This window comes from Acanthisitta chloris, unplaced genomic scaffold, assembly GCF_000695815.1.
Source record: "Acanthisitta chloris isolate BGI_N310 unplaced genomic scaffold, ASM69581v1 scaffold6917, whole genome shotgun sequence".
Classification (NCBI taxonomy): Eukaryota; Metazoa; Chordata; class Aves; order Passeriformes; family Acanthisittidae; genus Acanthisitta; species Acanthisitta chloris.
The window spans coordinates 46,015-64,564 of record NW_008680840.1 but is presented as its reverse complement, the minus strand read 5'-3'; the positions used below and the strand labels follow the sequence as shown (position 1 = coordinate 64,564).

The 18,550-nt window shown below is 41.7% G+C and overlaps 1 protein-coding gene across 1 annotated transcript in view; it reads left to right on the top strand.

Annotated features, from left to right (window-relative positions):
* Positions 1-14,851, top strand: part of EMILIN2 (elastin microfibril interfacer 2) — a gene marked incomplete at its 5' end in the record, with an annotated part of 17,431 nt that extends 2,580 nt beyond the window's left edge. Inside the window, 5 exon segments of the mRNA XM_009077874.1 lie at positions 1-1,297; positions 7,310-7,642; positions 8,199-8,237; positions 13,827-13,961; positions 14,430-14,851. The exon segment at positions 1-1,297 is cut by the window's left edge and continues 28 nt beyond it. Of these exon segments, the coding sequence (XP_009076122.1) occupies positions 1-1,297; positions 7,310-7,642; positions 8,199-8,237; positions 13,827-13,961; positions 14,430-14,767 (2,142 nt within the window).
* Between the last annotated feature and the right edge of the window lie 3,699 nt (positions 14,852-18,550).

Here is an 18,550-nt window from a genome sequence, read left to right as displayed (position 1 = left end):
AAAGAGAATGACTTGAGGAAAGAAATAAATACTCTCCGAACTCAGATTCCATCAAATGACTCCAGTTGTTGCAAAGAGGGTGAGAGAAATGACCTTGACCGACGGATAAAAGATCTAGATAGGAAGATCGACAGAGTTGCAGAAGCACACAGGGTCTTGAATGCCAGAATAGATAATGAAATCATTCGGTTGTCAACTCCAGATCTAGAAGACGTGCTTGCTGAAAGGCTGGAGGATCTGGATGCCAGGATGAATATTACAGAACGAAATGCTGAAGAACATTGCTTTTACGTTGAGGAAACTCTCCGCAGTACTATAGCTGCTGAGGCAGATGAATTGAGAGACTTGTTCGACCAAAAGCTGCGGGCACTCGAGGTTAGGCTGGGTGGCACTATTTTAGAGATCGCCAATACCACGGACCCGGATGGAATGTTTATTAATCCTGAGCCTATGTTGCCCAGTGATGCAGGGTTTGCAAATGAGCAATTTACAGCAGAGATCAATTTCCTGAAGAACAAACTATTGTCACTTGAGCAACAATGTGGGCAGAAATGTGAGTCTGCACCAAAAAGTACAGAGGACCTTCAGAAAGCGCTGGAAAATTGTAACGACAAATACAATCACTTGCTTTTGAAAACAGAGAATAACTCTGTTCTCCTGCAGTCTCTAAATAGCTCTCTAAATGAGAAACTCAACTTAGTTAAGGGTAACCAACGTGACATCCAGAAAATGCAGAGAGATGTGCGTGTGTTCCGATATAATCTAAATGTCATTGATAAAGATATGAAAAATCTTCAAGATGGCTTGAGTAGCTGCAAGGAGCAGCTTCTGGGTGTCAATTCTACCTGTAGAAAAACACAGAGAGGTGTCTTCCGGAAAATTGATCAGATGCAGAGGACATTTGCAAATCAAACTGCTCATCCCAGTGAGAGTTGCTGTGGTGAAGTGAAAGACAGACTAGAACAGTTGAATGACCATATCCTGAATGATCTTAGCAAGTGCAAAGAAAAGACCCAAGGTATCCAGGACGGCGTGTCAGATGTTGAGAGCAGAGTCTCGCATGTTGAAAAAGCTTGTGGCAAGCTGGACTCTGTCTCAGATAGCTTGCAGAAGATAAAAGAGGGACTGAATAAGCACGTGAGCAGCTTATGGAACTGCATCCATGAAATGAATGGAACTATAGCATCTCATTCCACTGATATTTCTGGCCTCAAAAATTCTGTCCAACAGTTTCATAGTCAGGTCTCCAAAATCACCACAGACATTGCAGGCATGCTGAACTCTCAGTCTGACACAAGTAAGCGTTTTACTGTTTTTCCTGCTTTTTTTTTTTTTATTTGTTATTCATCTGGAACTAAGCAAGGGATGAAAAACTTAATATTACACAATTTCTACTTTGTTTTTACAGTGACTCTAATTTTGGCTCTTTGCTTTAGAACACCACGGAGTACTTTGAGTGCTTTTAAAAGTAGCCTCCAAAAAAGAAGTCTTACATGCTTTTATGTTTACTTTGAACCAGCATAAAGAGAGTGGGAAAAGATGTATTTTTGGATAGTGAGTTTAAAGTGAGTTTTAAGTAATAATTGTCTGTGGGTATTATTCCAGTTAATTTGATATGATTTTTTTTGTTTTGATTTATTTTGTTGTGTGAGATTATTCTGTATTCCTTGGGGGAAATTGAAAAGCAAATGGAGAAAACTGAAGTCAAATGAATTCAAATTTATGATAAGAATGATTCCTTTAAAGTTAGCATGAGTTAATGATTAGATTGAGGAGCTGGTGCTGAATTATAGAACTTTCACAAACAAGCTCTGGCATATCTTGGTATGGCAATATAAGACTTCTGCTTCATAGCTCTCCCAGAAGTTTTCATTCTCAGAAAAATAGTTGGCACACCCCAGCTGGCAGTGTTTTCACATCTCAGCCACTTCTGTTGGGAGTTCAACATGTTAGTGCAAATCTACCTCCACAGGTGGTTTAAGGTTTGCATTAGGGTGGCTGAGAAGCAGGGGCATGTTCCCATTGGCTTAAAACGCTGTTAAATGGTAACCTCAGCGTGTTGGTGAACCTTGCCATGAAGGTTTAGAGACCTTGCCAAATGCCACTCTGCAGTTGCTGCTCTAAATTTCAGCAATGGGTTGTTTTTCTGAGAGAGTCAAAGTTTAGAGAAGGAAGCTGAGTTCCTGTTTCTGTTAGCACGAAGCAAAAACATAGGAATTGGACAGTGTTTTGAAACTGCTCTCCTCAGCTGGTTGATGCTTCTGCTTTTAATTCTGTGCATGTTGAGATAAAGAAGAGGCCAGTTTCTGTGACTGGCCTAAAATTAGAAGAGGTGCTGAGGGAAGAGCCTGTGGGGCTGTTGCAGTGGATGGTGATTGGGGGAGATCAAATGCAAGACTGTGGGCGCTCTTTCTTGAATGGATAAGTTGTGCCTCATGAAGGGTCTGAGAGTAATTTCTTTAGGGAAGAATATCCTTCTCACTCTGAGGCATAGACGTGAACGCCTGTGATAGATGTGTTTCTTTTGTTTAATTGTTTAAAACCAATTGTGTTGCAGTACTTGACACAAAAAGCCTTCTGAGATGAGAAGCTTGTGTGTGAAATTAAAAAAATCCCCAACGTTTCTCTTCCTTTAAAGGAAGAAGTGAAGAGAAATGGAGAGGGTCCATAATTTTCAGTTCATTCTTTGGTGTAATCTTGACTTAGATTCAGCAGGGCTTGGACCTTTACCCCTAGATCATCCAGAAGTAGACCCAGTCCCTATTAAAATGGAGCCTGATGTAGCTGTGTAATCCTGTTTCTCATCCATCTTGACCGAAATTAATTTGCACTAGGGACCAACATTGGAGAAAACTCCAAGATACACACAGTAATCTTTCTTCTGCTATTTAAAGCAGGTGTTCAAGCGACCTCATGGGTTGTATTTATCAGCCCCTACTACAGTGTAGTAAAGAATTAAAAAACCTCAGCACACCTGGGTTTCCGTAAAATAATGCAGCTTCAGGGCAGAGCTCTCCATCCATCACTAGGTGTTGAAACTCTATGGAAGAACACTGCAGCCGGATCCAAGGGTGCAGACACTGTGAGCATCCCTTGCTGCTATGGGGTGCCTCTGGCCTCCAAAGGATTCATGAAGCACACACTTCAGTCCCCGAATGTTTCCAATTACAACACTGTCTGGCACAGCAATCCAAGTAAATTTTGATGGCTAGAGTTGCAGAAAAATTTTGGCAGAAGAGCCTTTTTAAGGAGTGATTTGGGAACCCTGTTATGTGAGCTGGGGTATGGCTTTAACTATTTTTACATCTGTGCTGTGAAGCATCGTCTCTGATACCAGCGTTACTGGAAAGGAAGACTGCCAGTCCCGGACTTGGATCAGTGCAGAAGTTCTTGTGCACAACTTGATAGCATAGTGTAGCATTCAGATGATGTCATATAACTTCAGAAGGGCTGAAACAGAAACAAGTTGTTACTAATAAAGTTGTTGAGAGCAGTGAGGCCAGAATATGTTACAAGAAATAGTATAAAGTATAAAATCTTATCAAGCAGTATAAGCCCAGTGCACTGTAAACCTGAGCAAAGTCACATGACCCCAATCTTAGGAATATAGCTGTATTTTCTTCCAATTTTTTTATTAAGGTGTTTCAAGTGCCTCAATACAAACCAGCAAGCCAGCTTAGTGAATGATTATACATCAGATGCGAACCCAGAGGCCAGAAATGTATTTAATTTGTTATAATTCCTGGTGAAGGTAGTGCAATGTCCTGCTGCACACAAGGCAGTGGTGGCAGCAGGCAGTGGTCTGCTCTAATCGTTCAGGGCACCATGCATGACATGCTTACCGAGGTAATGTGATCTAGCAGCTTTTCATCCCCGTTAAATGGTGACTGCCCCAGCTCTGTGTCTCATAGGATACGTTGTTCTCACTGCAGTTGGTGCCTCTCTGCAGGTACATTTGCTCTTCAAATGGCGTGAAACTGAAAGCCATATTAAAGTTAGTGGTCTCTTACTTACCACCTATTCCTATATACTCATGAAGATTTCCAGGAATCAAAGTGTGGTCTTGCAGCCAGATACCGTTCTGGGAGTGCAGTTGGCTTTGGGTACGGTTATTTGACCTGAACTGCAATTCCTATGGTAGTTGTCTCTGCAGCAGGGTTTTGAAAGCAACGGCAAAACCTTGTCTGATGAAGTTATGGTCTAAAAAACCAAATGTGTGCTGTGCATTATAGCATTGACAAAGGGCAACATAAAATCATAATGTTGTAGTGCGAATAGTCATAAAGTCAGTTCCTCTTGGTACTCTGTGAGCTTGTGCAAGATGCTGCTTCCTAACTTAATTGTCAAATCCCTTTGGAATCTATAAGAAAATTCAAGTCAGATCATTTTGGCTTCCTGTGAGTGCAGTCACAGATTCCTTTACTTGTTAGTTTGCTTTACACACTTTGTTTCTGTGTGTTTTGGGGGCTCAGCAGAGCATGATCAGGGCAGGATGATACTAGAAATAGATGAACCCTGAAGATTTACCCACCTCATGCATCAAGGTTGCTTGTCATCCTGCCCAGCAAATCATTCCTCATTCAGTGAAGCAAATTGCAGGTTAAAGCTGCCTGTCTGAACAAACTGAATAAAACAAAATATCTTTGAGTGGGAGAGGGGAACAAAAGCATTCTCATTCCCAACCAAAGAGGGAAACCTTCCCTCTGTTTCAGTTGCAGATGGCATCTGAGAGAAGAAGCTGTTCTATAACATGGTAACCAAATTGTCACTTACAACAGTGATGACAACCAGACCAGCAAGAACGTCCCTGCTGAGGACAACGTTACCATCTCTTGCTGTGTAATGATCTCAGCTCTATTCTTTGCCTTCCCAGATAGATGGGAAGATGATGGGGAAGATTCTGTTTCATCTGCTGCTCAGCAATGTTTAAGCAGCTCCAGCTAGATTCGCCCCGGAGTGAATCAGGGCTTCATTTTCTTCTCATTGCTTTCCTTGTGAATTGAAAGTGTGTTTTGGAATTCAGCTTCAGGATAGGTTGACTCCAGTGTTAGGGTCTTTATCTAGTGATTTATTGGTACTTTGTCTTGCTATGATGTATCTCAGTAGAAGAGGCCAGAAAGGTTGGCAAAGATAGCAGAACAGATCGCTCTCAACCCACATATTTCTCATTACTTCTGCTTTAAATTGAACTTTAGGCAGGTAATTTTGGATTTAGCTTTACAGAGATGGGATAATTCTGAATATTGCAGTGTTGATGTTGCATGCAAGGAAGCAGTTTGCTCAGGATACAGGATTTCAACTGTTGATTGTTATTTCAAGGTCTAGAAAAGCAAGCAGAGAAATGTTTTCATTTTCCCTGTGACAGCCCACATCATTGTCTTAATAAACCTTAACTTAATTGACTCAAGAAATGACAAGTATCTGCATCCCAAGGTAAAGTATTTTGTCAATTTGTGTTTTGAATGGGGTTAATCTGAAGATTTTGTTGAAGGTCTAAATCTGTATACAGAAGTTGTCTCACTAAGTTAAAAACAAACAATTCACTTTGATACTCTAAGCCTTTTTTGAAACTTTTTATGAGATTTTTTTTTTTTTAAATCTTGGTATTATAATGAAAATAATTACAATCTATATAAAGTGAACATTTTACCCTTTAGTCCTCTGCCTTGTGGGACAGAGTTACTGAGGGAGCTTCAGCCCAGCTTTGTGATGCATTGCTTGTATAAGTTTCAGTTCTTATGACAATTAAAGTCATCCAGCACAGCTCAAGGAGATTTTCTAGCAACCACATCTAGCAAATGAATGCAAGTGGTGTGAGACTGTGACTTCAGTCAGCCTCCAAGTACTCTGGAAGGCTTATCTTGGACTTCTTATGAGACTGAAAACAGTAAGTGGGATGCACAGGGGTGAAGTGCAGGTGTTGAGTAGTCACGAAACAGCACATGGGTTGCAGATGACTCTGTCTGGACCCCAGCCATACCTTATGGACAGTATCTGCATGACTTGGTTGTAAGCTTTTCCCAAAAGGTGCAGCATAAGGTCCTCCTGAGGTCCCCAGCTGCACAGCAGAGTCAGGGGAAGCCTTACACCACATCATCTTCTAGGCAGAGGCCGATGGTTTAGCCCTAGCCACTGGTGAATTTAGCCAAGCCAGTTTTTAATAGAAGTGCTTTGTTGTGATCATTGAGACCTCAGAGAAGTGGTTTCCACTGTGGACCATGGCAAGCATCTGTGACATGTGACTAGTTGTATCAGATTAAATTTTTAATGGAATGTTTTTCCATTTCTACAGAAACTCACATTGATCCCTGCACCTAAAGCCATGCTTTAGTCTCTAAATGCAACCAAATAACTAATTCTAAAGTTTAATTTAGCATGAAATTCTAATTATTCTCTGTAAAAGCTGTCATTGCATCTGATGAAATCTACACATTTCCAAATTTCTGGTTTTAATGCAGAGATAATTCAACTTCGTTCTTGGGAGGATGTTGCATCCTGAAATGTCATGTAGGACTTCATTTTTATGAAGTCATTTTTATTTCATTTGCAAGCCATAATTCCTATAAAAGGCTTAGAAATAGGCCAGATACACAACTGTAACCATGCCAGTACTGTTCAACCCTGATGTCATATGTGTTGGCTTCCCTAGTGGAAAAGTCTTTTAATGGTATCCCTTCTCTTCTAAATGATAAAGAGTTTTCTAGTAGATTATGACCTAGGGTTCTGCCTTCATCATCAGAAAATACTAGTAATGGAAGTACTTGGAATCTTAAGTTCATTGCTTTTCAAAGTAGGGATAAAAAAATCTCTTAAGCTGTGTCCATTTATTCAGTTCCTTTGCTGTGAATACTTTTCTTTATGGTCATGCTAAAGGGTCAGGCTTGTGCTAGGAGCTGTGTGAGTACAGAGTCTAAAGTTAGCACAGTGGTCATTGTGGGGTTGAGGAGAACTGAAGTGAAGGTAGAGAGAGAACACACAGTGGAGATGAAGGTACTGATGGGAATAGATGTGATATACAGCCAGCTTGGTGCAGAAAGTCAAAGCTGGACTAGAAGTTGAATGAATGTTCATGGGTTATTTGACTGCTGCTTGTTCTGTCTCCAGGCTGTGTTCATTCCTTTCCCTGTGTCACAGTCTGAGAAAGAGAGTCTGTAGTACTGCAGGAAAGGAGCAGAGTGTTGCCAGTGCAGTGTTGGGTCTGAAGGAGCCGGTGGCCTCAAATTGAGTCCTATTTTATTTATTTTACAAAGCTATGCAATTTTATGTACTATTTTAGGCCAATATTTTTGTATGTTTCATCTTTTCTAAGGGCGACCAGAAGTACCACAGCAGCCGTTGCCACCAAGGCCACCCCTGAAGCCCCAGCCCGGCATATCCCTGCTGCCATCAAGACCGAGGATACAACCCCCACGACAGAGGACTCCCCTTCAGCCACCTCAGCTGAGGCCTCTTCCACGCCCAGCACTGCCAGGGTCAGAAGTTGTGCCACTGCTGCCTGGAACAACTGGGATCATCTTGGAGACTGGAGAGGCAGGCCCTCCTGGCACAGTTTTAATGTCAGGAAGAGGACGGCTTAGAAGTGCGGATGGTCAGGCTGGTCAAAGTACCGTACCCATTGCTGAAGGGTATGCTGGAGCACCAGGTGAGAGAACCAAACTAGTAGCAAATGACTTCCAACTAAGTGCAGTGGACATGCCAGGTCTTGCTGGGGAGGTGACACTGAGGTCTATTGAGCTTTACCAGCCTTTCATGGACGCCCATTATAGCTATTGCTCTTGGGAATAGGTTTGCAGCAGAGATGACTTGTGAATGGGCCTTTGCAGCCTCCAGCTGGCTACAGAAGAAGGGGAAACACATTCAGTGCCAGTTTGTTGCCTGTCCAAGGCTGCACAAAGCATGAGGTCAACAGAGCTGATGTAAAATCCCTGGTAACTACAGCAGTCTTTGCCACTAGAGAAACTTAAATTATATTTTCTTTCCATAATGCTTGCAGTAGATTTATTAAGAACTTGGTTTTTTTTGCCATGACCACCCTGGTTTAATGATAATTGAGTACATCATAGGAAATGCTATTTGGTAGCTGGTTTTGGTAGGTTGTTGTTCAGTAACCAAGGATGCTTTCTAGGAGACTGCAGAGATACTTGCTCATAATGTACTCCATTATGTACTGAGTGACACATACTACTTTTCCTTTGTAGGATATCCAAAGTCGTCATCCACTACTACAGACCCGCAAGGTAAAGTAGTTGTTTCCTAGAAATTCTTCACACAGGTACTTAATGTTTATTTCAGTCCCTGGAAAGTCATGGTTAAGGGAAACAAAGTGTTGATTTTGAATATGTAAGTTGAGCATTGAGGAAAATCTGACCAATTTTTGCTATATCTAAGCCTTAGAACACAACCTGCATACTTGGAAAACATGGGGGTGGGGGTTAGGTTTTGAAAAATAATTAATTTTGGGTTCTTGTTACTTCCTTTGGTGTGTTTTTAAATACAAAGGGTTTGTATTTTTTAGCAAATGTCAGTACCGACCTTTTTATTTGCCTTTTAAATGAGAAAATAAATATATACTTATGATGATTTTAGTATTTCTTTAGTAAGATATGAATCAGGCCAAGACAAACTGAAGCACTGTTGGTGTCTTAGCCTAGTGCATAAGTTGGTTCTCCTCTTGGGAGAGTTTCTGGCTTTGTTAGAATCACCAGGGCTTGTGTTCCTGACTTCAGTGAAAGCAGAAGTGCTGCCATGGACAGCCAGAGATTAAAAGGATTCAGAATACAGTTTTCTTGGTTTGGTGGGCTTTTGTATTTTTTATAGTTGTTAATATTGCAGTTCATTTATGGATTTATATGATAAACAGGTATAAAACTTGTGTGAGACATGCTAGTTAGCCTTCATAAATAAGTTGATTGGGTGCTGCTGGCTCTGCAGCCTCATACTCAAGATACTATCGAACCCTGGGGAACGGTATCCTGAATCAAAGTGAATATTCCCACACCCTCTTCAAAAAGAATGATTTCATCTAAATTTGTTTGAGGAAATATGGGAAATAGATGGAAATAAAACATTAGGGCTTTATGCCATCCAAACTCCCTGAGACTCAGTTTGTTGGCTGTAACAAAATCCCAGATGTGCATCATGAAGACTTGTCTGGGGACTGACAGAAAGAGTTGTAAGGAGTTCATGCTGTGATTCTGATATTTACACTTTCTAATTAAAAATCTTGTCATAGCCTTAAAGCAATCTTTTTGCATTTGAGGATTGTGGTAGTAAGAACAAGCAGCAGTAGATGAGGTTTCTGGAAGAGGATAAGAAGTAAAGAAACATTCATATATCTTGATGCCAGCAAAGCCAATATAGATGTCTAGATTTCTGTGATAAATGGATTTCCTGGGGGGTTTCTTCTACTTTGTACAATCTATTGCTGTTTTTAGACAGCAGTATTTTAATAAGTTTATGCTACAACTGTGTAAAACAGTAGGTGAATGTTGAAAAGGCAGGGTGAGGCAGGCAGTGTGCCTGTCTGCTGCTTGGTGGAACATGTTGGTGGAACAGTTATCACCCTGTGATCCAGAGAGAGGTGGGCTTGACCAAGGAGTTTATTTTCCATGCCCCTGAAGACCTGTCTAAATAGAAGATATACCTGCTGATCTGTCCTTTAACTTTCCCCAAAATGCCTTGCAAACCTCAATGGCAGGTAAAACAGAGATAAGGATGAGGCAAAGAGCTGTTAGACTTCTGTGGAGTCGGTGCGTTTATATCCACTGTCCTCAATCACCAATGTCTGTTCATAAACAGCAAAGCAAGAGAGCATTCTGAGGCAGAATTCAGCAGTTAACAGTGGTGTGGAAGTTAACATCTGGGGAAGAGAAGATTTTTGGCTTATTGGAAGAGGAACTTAATGCTTAAATAAGGCATCAAGGAATCCTTAATATCTAATTAGTTCAGGACAACCATTTATGATGTCTTTGCCAGTCTTCACCCAGTGCATTTTGTGGTACTAAAATTCTTGTACTATAATTACTAAAATAAGAAGCTTGTACTATTAAATTTGCCTTCTGAGTACTCCATTTCTGTTTCTGAATAGCTTCTGTTACACAAAAGCACAGCTCAGGAAGAAGTTGAGGGCTCCAGTTCTGTCTCCTGGGACTAAAGTATCTCACTTTCATGCTTTTCTTGAATGCTGAGGCATGATTTGCATACTTTTAATACCAAAGTATTTTGTGAATTTTTCAGGTTCTGTAGCTATCTGCATGCATCTCACAATATAATGTTGTAAGTAAAGATCTCCAAGGGCTTACGAGTATTAATGAGAGTACAAGGTACAATATTACACATTAGGTCTATTTTCTCAGGCAAGGAGTTTACAACAAAGGTGTCAGGACCTAAGTGCATCCACTTAATCCCTTTTAATACGGAAAGAGGTGTTTAGGTCTTCCTTTTGATCACTGGACAGGGAGCAGCATTCTTCACTAGTACGCACCAGTGCTCTAAGCACAGGGGAAAATGTGTTTGCTGACTTTGAGGACAAGAACATGTGATCACCTGCAGTTGTACCAGTGGTTGGGTTTTGCTGCTGTTTTCCTGAAAGAACAGCACAATTCACAGAAGTGTGCTGAAGGATGGGGTAGAGATGGATATTTGTGTAAGGAGCAGTAGGTAACTGCTGGAGCAAATCTTCTCTTGCTCCAGTGTGAAAGGCTGCAGTAGCAAGAGCAGAAAGCGCTGTTACTAGCAGACTCAGGAGAAAAAGTACATGTGTCTTCATAACCCATGGAGTTATCATCCACATCAGAAACACTGTGACCTAGCAGAGCAGCTTCATTGAGCACTGGCTCATGGAAACCAGTGGTGCTGTGCCACACGGCCATACCATCAGCAGAAGGAATGCTCCTGAAAATGAGATGTTAGGGGCAAACTGAATATTTAGGAGGAAAAAGAAAAAGGACAGGGAGATGACAAATTGCTGGTATTTTTGTCCCATTTGCTCTAACTTAAATGACACACTTTGCCCTCATTTAGATTTAGGAGTATTGGCCATTGTCAGAGGAAGTCTGGCAAATCCTCCCTACTCCTGCTGTATTCAATGGAGTCAGAAGTGCATACTGACAAATGAATTACATACTTAAGGTTTCTCTTCTGTGTGGGTTCTTGAAGAATCCTCCCTACAGTTGCTGAGCAGTTGTCAGCAGCACCATCACACTTATTTTTTTCTCTTTTCATCTTGATAGGAAATGCCTATGCTGTGTGCTGTTTTGTTTCGCTTAGTGGTTTTTTTTCTTGTTTTCTCTACTTCTGACCCTTGGGCTCTGTGGGAGGCATGAACTGTGCTGGAAGTCAAAAGAGAGGTGGAGAACCAGAAATAAAACTAGCAGATGGGTGGAAGTAGATGTAACCTAACAAGGGCCACCCATACATCTTCTGTTGTTCTTTGACTCCCCAGAATGCGTTACACTAGCCAAGAACAGACATATGTGCTCTTGCCTACTTGTGTGTGTATATCTGTATCTGTATCTGTACATCTATATCATGTGAAACTTTGAATGCATCTAAAGTCAGAAGAGCTTTTTCCTCCCCCATAAGCTGTAAAACTGTAGTTGAATCTTGTGTGAAACTTTTTGTCTGCCTAGCAGTCTCTTCATCAGAGTTGTGATTGTGGTTCTTAGCTTTTAAATGCTTTAAAACTTTTATATCTGCTTTTTCTACTTCCACAACACTGACTGCTTAGGCAAAAGCAGTTTCCAAGCCTGGACCTTGTCTAGAGATGCCGAATTTTGATCTTTGAGTGAAGAAAAGTGTTTGCAAGCAGGGACATGTAGGAGAAGGTGGTGCACTCCTCTGTAAAGTTCTGCAAAAGCACTGCTGAGCTTTTGGTAGGAGTTGTGAAAGCTTCAAACAGGCACAACTCCAGCTGGAAGCAGGGAGGAGGGGAAGAGAGCACACACACATTGTGTCTTTACTGCATCTCCTTATATTGCCCCCGAATTCATCTACAGCATATTTAGACAGGTTTAAGATTTCTCCTTTGAACAGGCACATGTGGTGCCATAAGCTAGGCTGCAGATCTGAAGCAATTTCAACAGCATAGCAGCAAATAGGTATTTCTAATAACTATTCTAGTAATTAGTGAAGGAAAACCTTGAATGAAGCTGTGGCAAGCCAGGGCAGGTGTGTCTCCCTTATTCAGATGACACCAAACTGCATAGGACTGTAACTGCCCCAAAGGGAGAGGGCAACGTTTCTGGGCAGGCAGCACAAAGTTTCTTCCATCTGTGCAGTATGGCTGCAAGTGAGAGAAACCTTTTGAGTGAGCAGACAAGAAATGCGTTGGGGTGCATTTCAGTTGATTTGAATCTCAGGGTAAGCTGAGAGTAGTACAAAGAGGTGCTTTCTGTAAGCAGTGGAGTGTTAAGGTAGTGGAGCTTTACAGAAGCTGTTTAAGTAAGTAGACTTCCTGCAATTAATTTTGGGCCTTTCAGATAACCTCGTCTTAACTTACAGGAGCACCTGCAGGCACACTGGCAGGTAGGAGTAATGAAAAAAGGCTTCTGTCTGGCTTTTGAGTGTGAGACAAAATACCGAATAAGGAGATTTCCAAAGATACATGAGGCAGCTGGTTACTGACCCCTGAGGGAAATCAAAGTAGTTGTTTGCCAGTTCTGAAGCTGCAGGCATGTCTTCCCCTTGCCTTCCCCTCCCACCCCTCCATGCTGAGATATTCAGGAAAAAAAGTGGATATCAGAGCCTTTGAATATCCACATTTTAGATGACATTTTGTCACTTTTAAACTTCAGGTTTTAAGTTATATGATCTGTATTGAACACTGCTGATGGGTATGTCTGATTGAGAGGAAGAGAAAACCAAACATTTATTTTAAGGAAGGCAGAAGGAGCAGAGTGAAACAGCAACTGTGGACAACTTTAAGGGCATTTGTTGTTTACCTGCTTGCCCAAACAAAGCAACAAGGGTTGACTACTTCTAGCAGTGTTGTACTGCCTTAGGGGAAATGTTTAAAGGGAAGGTAACTACAATGGGACCTATAAGGTGTTGAACAGTAAAGACTTGCTATTTAGTCAATCTGTTAAAAGTAAAAATTTGTCTTAATTTGTCCAAACTCTATTTCATCCAATGCAGTCTAACAGCAGTGTTTAGCTAGGAAGTGGGTAGCCTTTATAAAATACACAAGTGTCTGTTTGATCTGCTGAGAAAAGGAGAAAGAGTTGTGAAGTGAAAAATCCTCCAAAAGAGAAATGCTGGAGAGAGAGAAGAGTCCCAATGATGTTTTTCTTCGCATTAATACTGAAGTGCTACTTCTTATAACCATTTTCACTACCCTTTGGCAGAGAAGGTAGGAGATCTGAGCTGTGCACAGCTTCTCAGCACGACTAGGAAAGCTGGCACAAGCTATACACCTTCAGCACTCCTCTTGCCATTGTGGTAGTGATGGAGAGCAGAGATGTTGAAGAGCAGCCTTGGTCCTGAAGGTCTCTGGCAGAAGCATCGTTGAGTTGAAAGGTGGCAGGATTTCCACTGCCACCAGTTAGAAGCCATGTACTGTTTCCTTAGAAGGGAAAAAAAGTACAAAAAATCCTGTGGCCGAGGCGGGAACTTTATGGTGGTCAATAAATTTTAGGGTGAGACACCTGGGACCTGGGCCAGCAATATGTATCCTGCTAATTCTGGCATCCCTTGATTGACGCTGTTAGTCCATCCCTTAATTGACGCTGTATGTGCAGGAACAGAGACATAGGATTATAAACCATCATTGGGAAAAGGCTGTGTTGTCATCCTGATGTAACTTTGGCACGTGTTGTTACCCATTTTAGGACCTGCTTCTGCCGCGGCCTCACTGGTGTCATTTTCTGCTGGGCTCACACAGAAGCCTTTCTCCAGTGATGTCGGTGTGGTTCACTTCAACAAAGTGCTTGTGAATGATGGAGACTATTACAACCCCAATACAGGTAACAGCCAAAGAATGGACCAACAGAGATGCCAGGCAGACAGTAGCATGGATTACCAGTGTTTGATGTTATCTCAGGCCTTGCTGGCATATTGAACAAACTAAGTAAGTCCATCTAAACCAGACACACCAGGGGTAAAAGCTTCCTGTGAGTGTGGACAGGCACAGCCTTTTGCAGCCTCACCAAGCTCTGAGTCATGGCACCTGTTTAGGCCAATACTTTTTTGAATGTGGACAAGACTTGCTTATGTCCTGAAGGGTAGGTGGGCTCTATCTAACACAAAAGCAGCAACCCTTTGCCTTCATGACTGTGGTCATCTGGTCAGCTGCTCAAGCTGACCTTGTTGCAGTTACCTGTGTGAAACAAAAAGTAAACCCATGTGGTTTTATGTTTGACAATGTGCTTAAAGCAATCAGGTGTCTCCATTTTGAACAACTCTGAAAAGCTCAATCTGTCTCTCTTCTGCAGGCATTTTCACGTCGCCGTATGAAGGGCGCTACCTGATCACTGCCGTGCTGGCCCCAGAGAGGGATGAATACGTAGAAGCAGTGCTATCCGTCTCCAACGCAAGTGTGGCTCAGCTCCACACAGCTGGGTACAGAAGGGAACTGCTGGAGTATCACAAACCCTACTCGGGGAAACGGACCTGTGGTGGTCCTGGGACGTTCCACCTTGTTCTTCACCTCAAAGCAGGAGATGAAGTAAATGTTGTCGTAACAGGAGGCAAACTGGCCTACACAGACTCTGACGAAATGTACTCCACATTTAGTGGAGTCCTCCTTTATCCTTCCATTTCTCATGTTTAGGTTTACCTTGAACAGGAGAGAGGGGTAAGATATTCAGAAGAAATTAAGTGTAATAAAATTCAAAGCTTTAATATATTCAGTTTATATATTTGATTTCAGTGATGGGTTTATAGTCTATACAGAGACCTTCTCCTTGTCCCTTGTTTCTAGAGGTAGCTGCAAAAGACATATTTCTGTGGCTAAATGAATTCCTTTCCAAGCCCTTGTTTACCTCTACAAGCAGAACAACTGTTTAAACAACAAGTATGTTCTCAATAGATAGTTTTCCACTGTGCTCTTGCTATTCCCTATTAAATTGTCTTTGCAATCTTTTCCTTAATTTTTCCAATTGTCCCTAGTGTATCTGAGTTTACATCTTTGCTCAAGTTTACAGTTGTGATCAGCTATTTTCATGTTTTCAGTAAAGCAGGACCAAGAAAGTGAAATTGTAGCAGGTATGGTTGATGACTTCTTACTCCTTGTGTTATTTAATAATGTGTGCTTGCATAATCAATTTGTTCAGTGCAATTGCTAACCATTGTGGTGCAAAGCAAAATGATACTCATCTGCACCAGTTCTTTTGGTTTTTCCTTTAAGGGCCAAACAGTGCTAGGAGACAAGCTGAGTGACTCATTCCAGTCAGCAGTGCAGAGAGAAACTTGCCTCAGCTTTCCACTGGGCAGATGTGAGCACAAGGTGCAGTTGCTACTAATGAAAGATTTAGAACAGTTATTACCTATTTATAGAGTAAAAAAGATGGTCTGTTAAGCATCGGATGGTCTTAAGGCTAAGGCTTGCTGCTGGAATTGAATAAAACAGGTCAGAAAAATCCGAATCATCTCTGTTTAGCTAAAAAAATTGATAATTTTGAAAAGTTAAAAAAAATGTTCAAAGTTTGTTTCTAGCACTCCTACAGTACTTGCATTAAAAGAGAAGTTTTTTGTCCTTGTTGCATTGTAGAAGACAAATCAAAAGAAGAATGGTTGATAAAGGAAAATAGTCTTATTTGTTAATACTGTCAAACACACAAAGCAACCATCTGCCCTAAGTGTAACTACTTCCTGCATTGGTGCTTTAAAGTGAGATTAATTTTAACACTTAGTGTCTGTTCATATGGATGAAGCAACTTTCTTAGCTTAAATGGATAAACATACTTTGAGCAGCAGTATTTTATTTCTCATACTAGCCACTTCTTAGTGGAGATAACACAAATGATGCTTTGGCTCTTAGGATTTATCATTTTGGTCTCTTTTGTGGCTGAAAAAGACATCCAGCCATGCTTTACTGAGAGCAGGACTGTTCGTTTGTCACCTGTACATTCTTATATCAGCCAATCTCTTTTACAGTTTATTCATGCCACATAGAGTTGTATTTATTGTAGTGGTTTGTGTAGTGTATTTTCCTTCTTACAAATGCAGAACAGCTGTTTATAGCCTCAGAACAAACAATTCCATTAGGTGAGGGCAGAACTCTCTGTGCTGAAAGCAGCAGAGTATGTTTAGCGGAAGCCCTTCCCATCTGGGGAGATCAGATGAAGACTTGTGCCTCTGTTGCTTAGTTTTGGAATAGATAGTCCCTAATAACTTTGTTTCTAGGCAATGAGTTGGGGCCTTCCCACAACAAACTATCACATCCTGGAAGCTGAGCTGCTTTTGAGAGAAGCAGACAGAAAAAAGCTTTCTGTCCACAGAGAACTCTGAGTCAGTCCCTGTGCAGCGAGGATTGCACTGGGGAAGTTGTGAGCACAGGAAGGAAAGTGTGAGTGGAGTTTTAAACCACCTGGTTTGGGAAGATCTCTCAGCACCTGATTTTCAGAAATGATGGTGTTGCAGATAAGCAGAAGGTGGGGCTGGCTGTATTTGTAGCAGGAAGGCTATTTGTATTTTTGTAAGAGCAGCTGTTAGTCAGTAGCCAAAGATGCACTGTGAACTTGCACTTCACAGCTCAATGAAGGGAGTTGCCCCTGTCCCATTTCCCTGCATGTTTGTCTGGACCCGTGCTGGAGCATGAGGCATTAGCATGCAGTCAGCAACCACACGCTTGTTCAAGGGGAGCTTAGTTTTCTTTTGTCCCATCTGTCCTATGCCTTTCTAGGTCTCAAAATTGAAGGGAGAGACAGGAAAGGTTGTTTTCTGTGTTTTCAAAAGCCAAGTATATATAATCTGCTTTTTTAAAAAAATTACATAATTTATGTAATGTATGTAACATTGCTACGTACAAAAGCCAGAGAGGCACTTTTCCTTTTAGGATATTTTTCACTCTCCTCAAGAAATCTGTGTTCTCTAAGAAGTTGGCTCCAGGCTATGTGTGACTCAAGTATTGTTAGATTATTGTTGCCTGTTCTAAAAATGAATCATGGAAACAAACAAAATGATGAATGCTTAGGGAGACCTAGCTGGCAAACAAAACTCTTCCCCCCCCTGCTTCCTGGCCCCCCCCAAATGAGACAATTTTAAGAATCAGCAGTGCAAGTTTAGTACTAAGAATTGCAAAAGTTGTATCATCTAATTATAAACCAACAGTTCCAGGAGATTTCTAAATCCAATCCACAAATATTCACCAGTCCAATTCTGCTAATGGGATAAGACCATCTACCAGAAAGTTTTTCCTTAGACCCAAGATCTGCTGCTGCCTGTGCTGGGATGGTTTGAGCCTTCATAATGCAGCATGACTGGTATTTATACACAAGAGTAAAGTATTCCCTAAATTGTGTCACAGCAGGGCCTGATCTCAGCAGCATATTTTGGGGACACCTCTAGACCTTTCAGGGACAGCTTCCCACTCATCTTTAGCAGTGTGGTGGCTAAAGCTATGACCTTGTACAAGGAACCTCTGTCTTAGATTCCTCCCTTTATTGAGGGTAACTTGACCCTTAATTTCCACTCCCTTGATAATTGCTGTAATCAGGGTAGGTGGCTCAGTTCCTCCTAATAAAGTTATTTTCCTGGAGCTTACAGGTTGGAATATTCACCCAGCTGGGAAGATCACAGTGCTGTAGAGCCCCTGAATAGACAAAGGGAGGGTGGAACCCGAGTCCCAGCCCCTGCACCACTGAGTGCTTAATAAAGCAGCAGCTGGAAGAGACTCAAGCACAGCAGCATTCATGGGCTTACTGAGGGCTGGCTCCACACAGAACAGCTCAGCTTCAAAGGAAGGAGCAAGAGCCCTGCTCCAGAATACTCTCAGCCTGCTGACAGAGCATTTACATCTTTTGGTGAGAATCAGCAACAGAACATGGAAATACCTGCACAGAAAGGAACATTTCTCATTGTGGTTTCATGATTGGACTACCACATCCAAGAGCATCCACAAGCTCAAATAGGAAGCATCTGTTAACCAAGTAAGCCTTAAAAAAAGAATCCTGCAGATGGGAGCCCCGAGGCATGTATGCTGCCTGTTTCATAGATCAGTGCTACCTTTTAGATCTGCTTTGTAAGCAGTTTTGTAATATATGAGGATTGCAAAGTTCTTGGGCAAAGCAGAATCTGTTGTCAGGTGCTCCCATCTGACATCAAAACAGGAAGAAAACCAAACCATATCAGGTGAAGCTGTACAGGCAGACATGTCTGACAGTCCTCAGCCAGGCACAAGGCATGATGGTTTCTCAGGGACTGTTCAAATACCAAAACCAGCTGAGTCCCCAGGGCAGCATCACTTGTGAGACAGGTGAATTCCTAGAGGCAGGTCGTTAGCTGCAGAACATCTGAAGACAAGCCAGCATTCTGACAGCCAGAGAAACTCGACTCTGGCCAAATATGGCAAGCTTATCCTAGAGCAACAAGGTGACATATAAATCAGTCATAG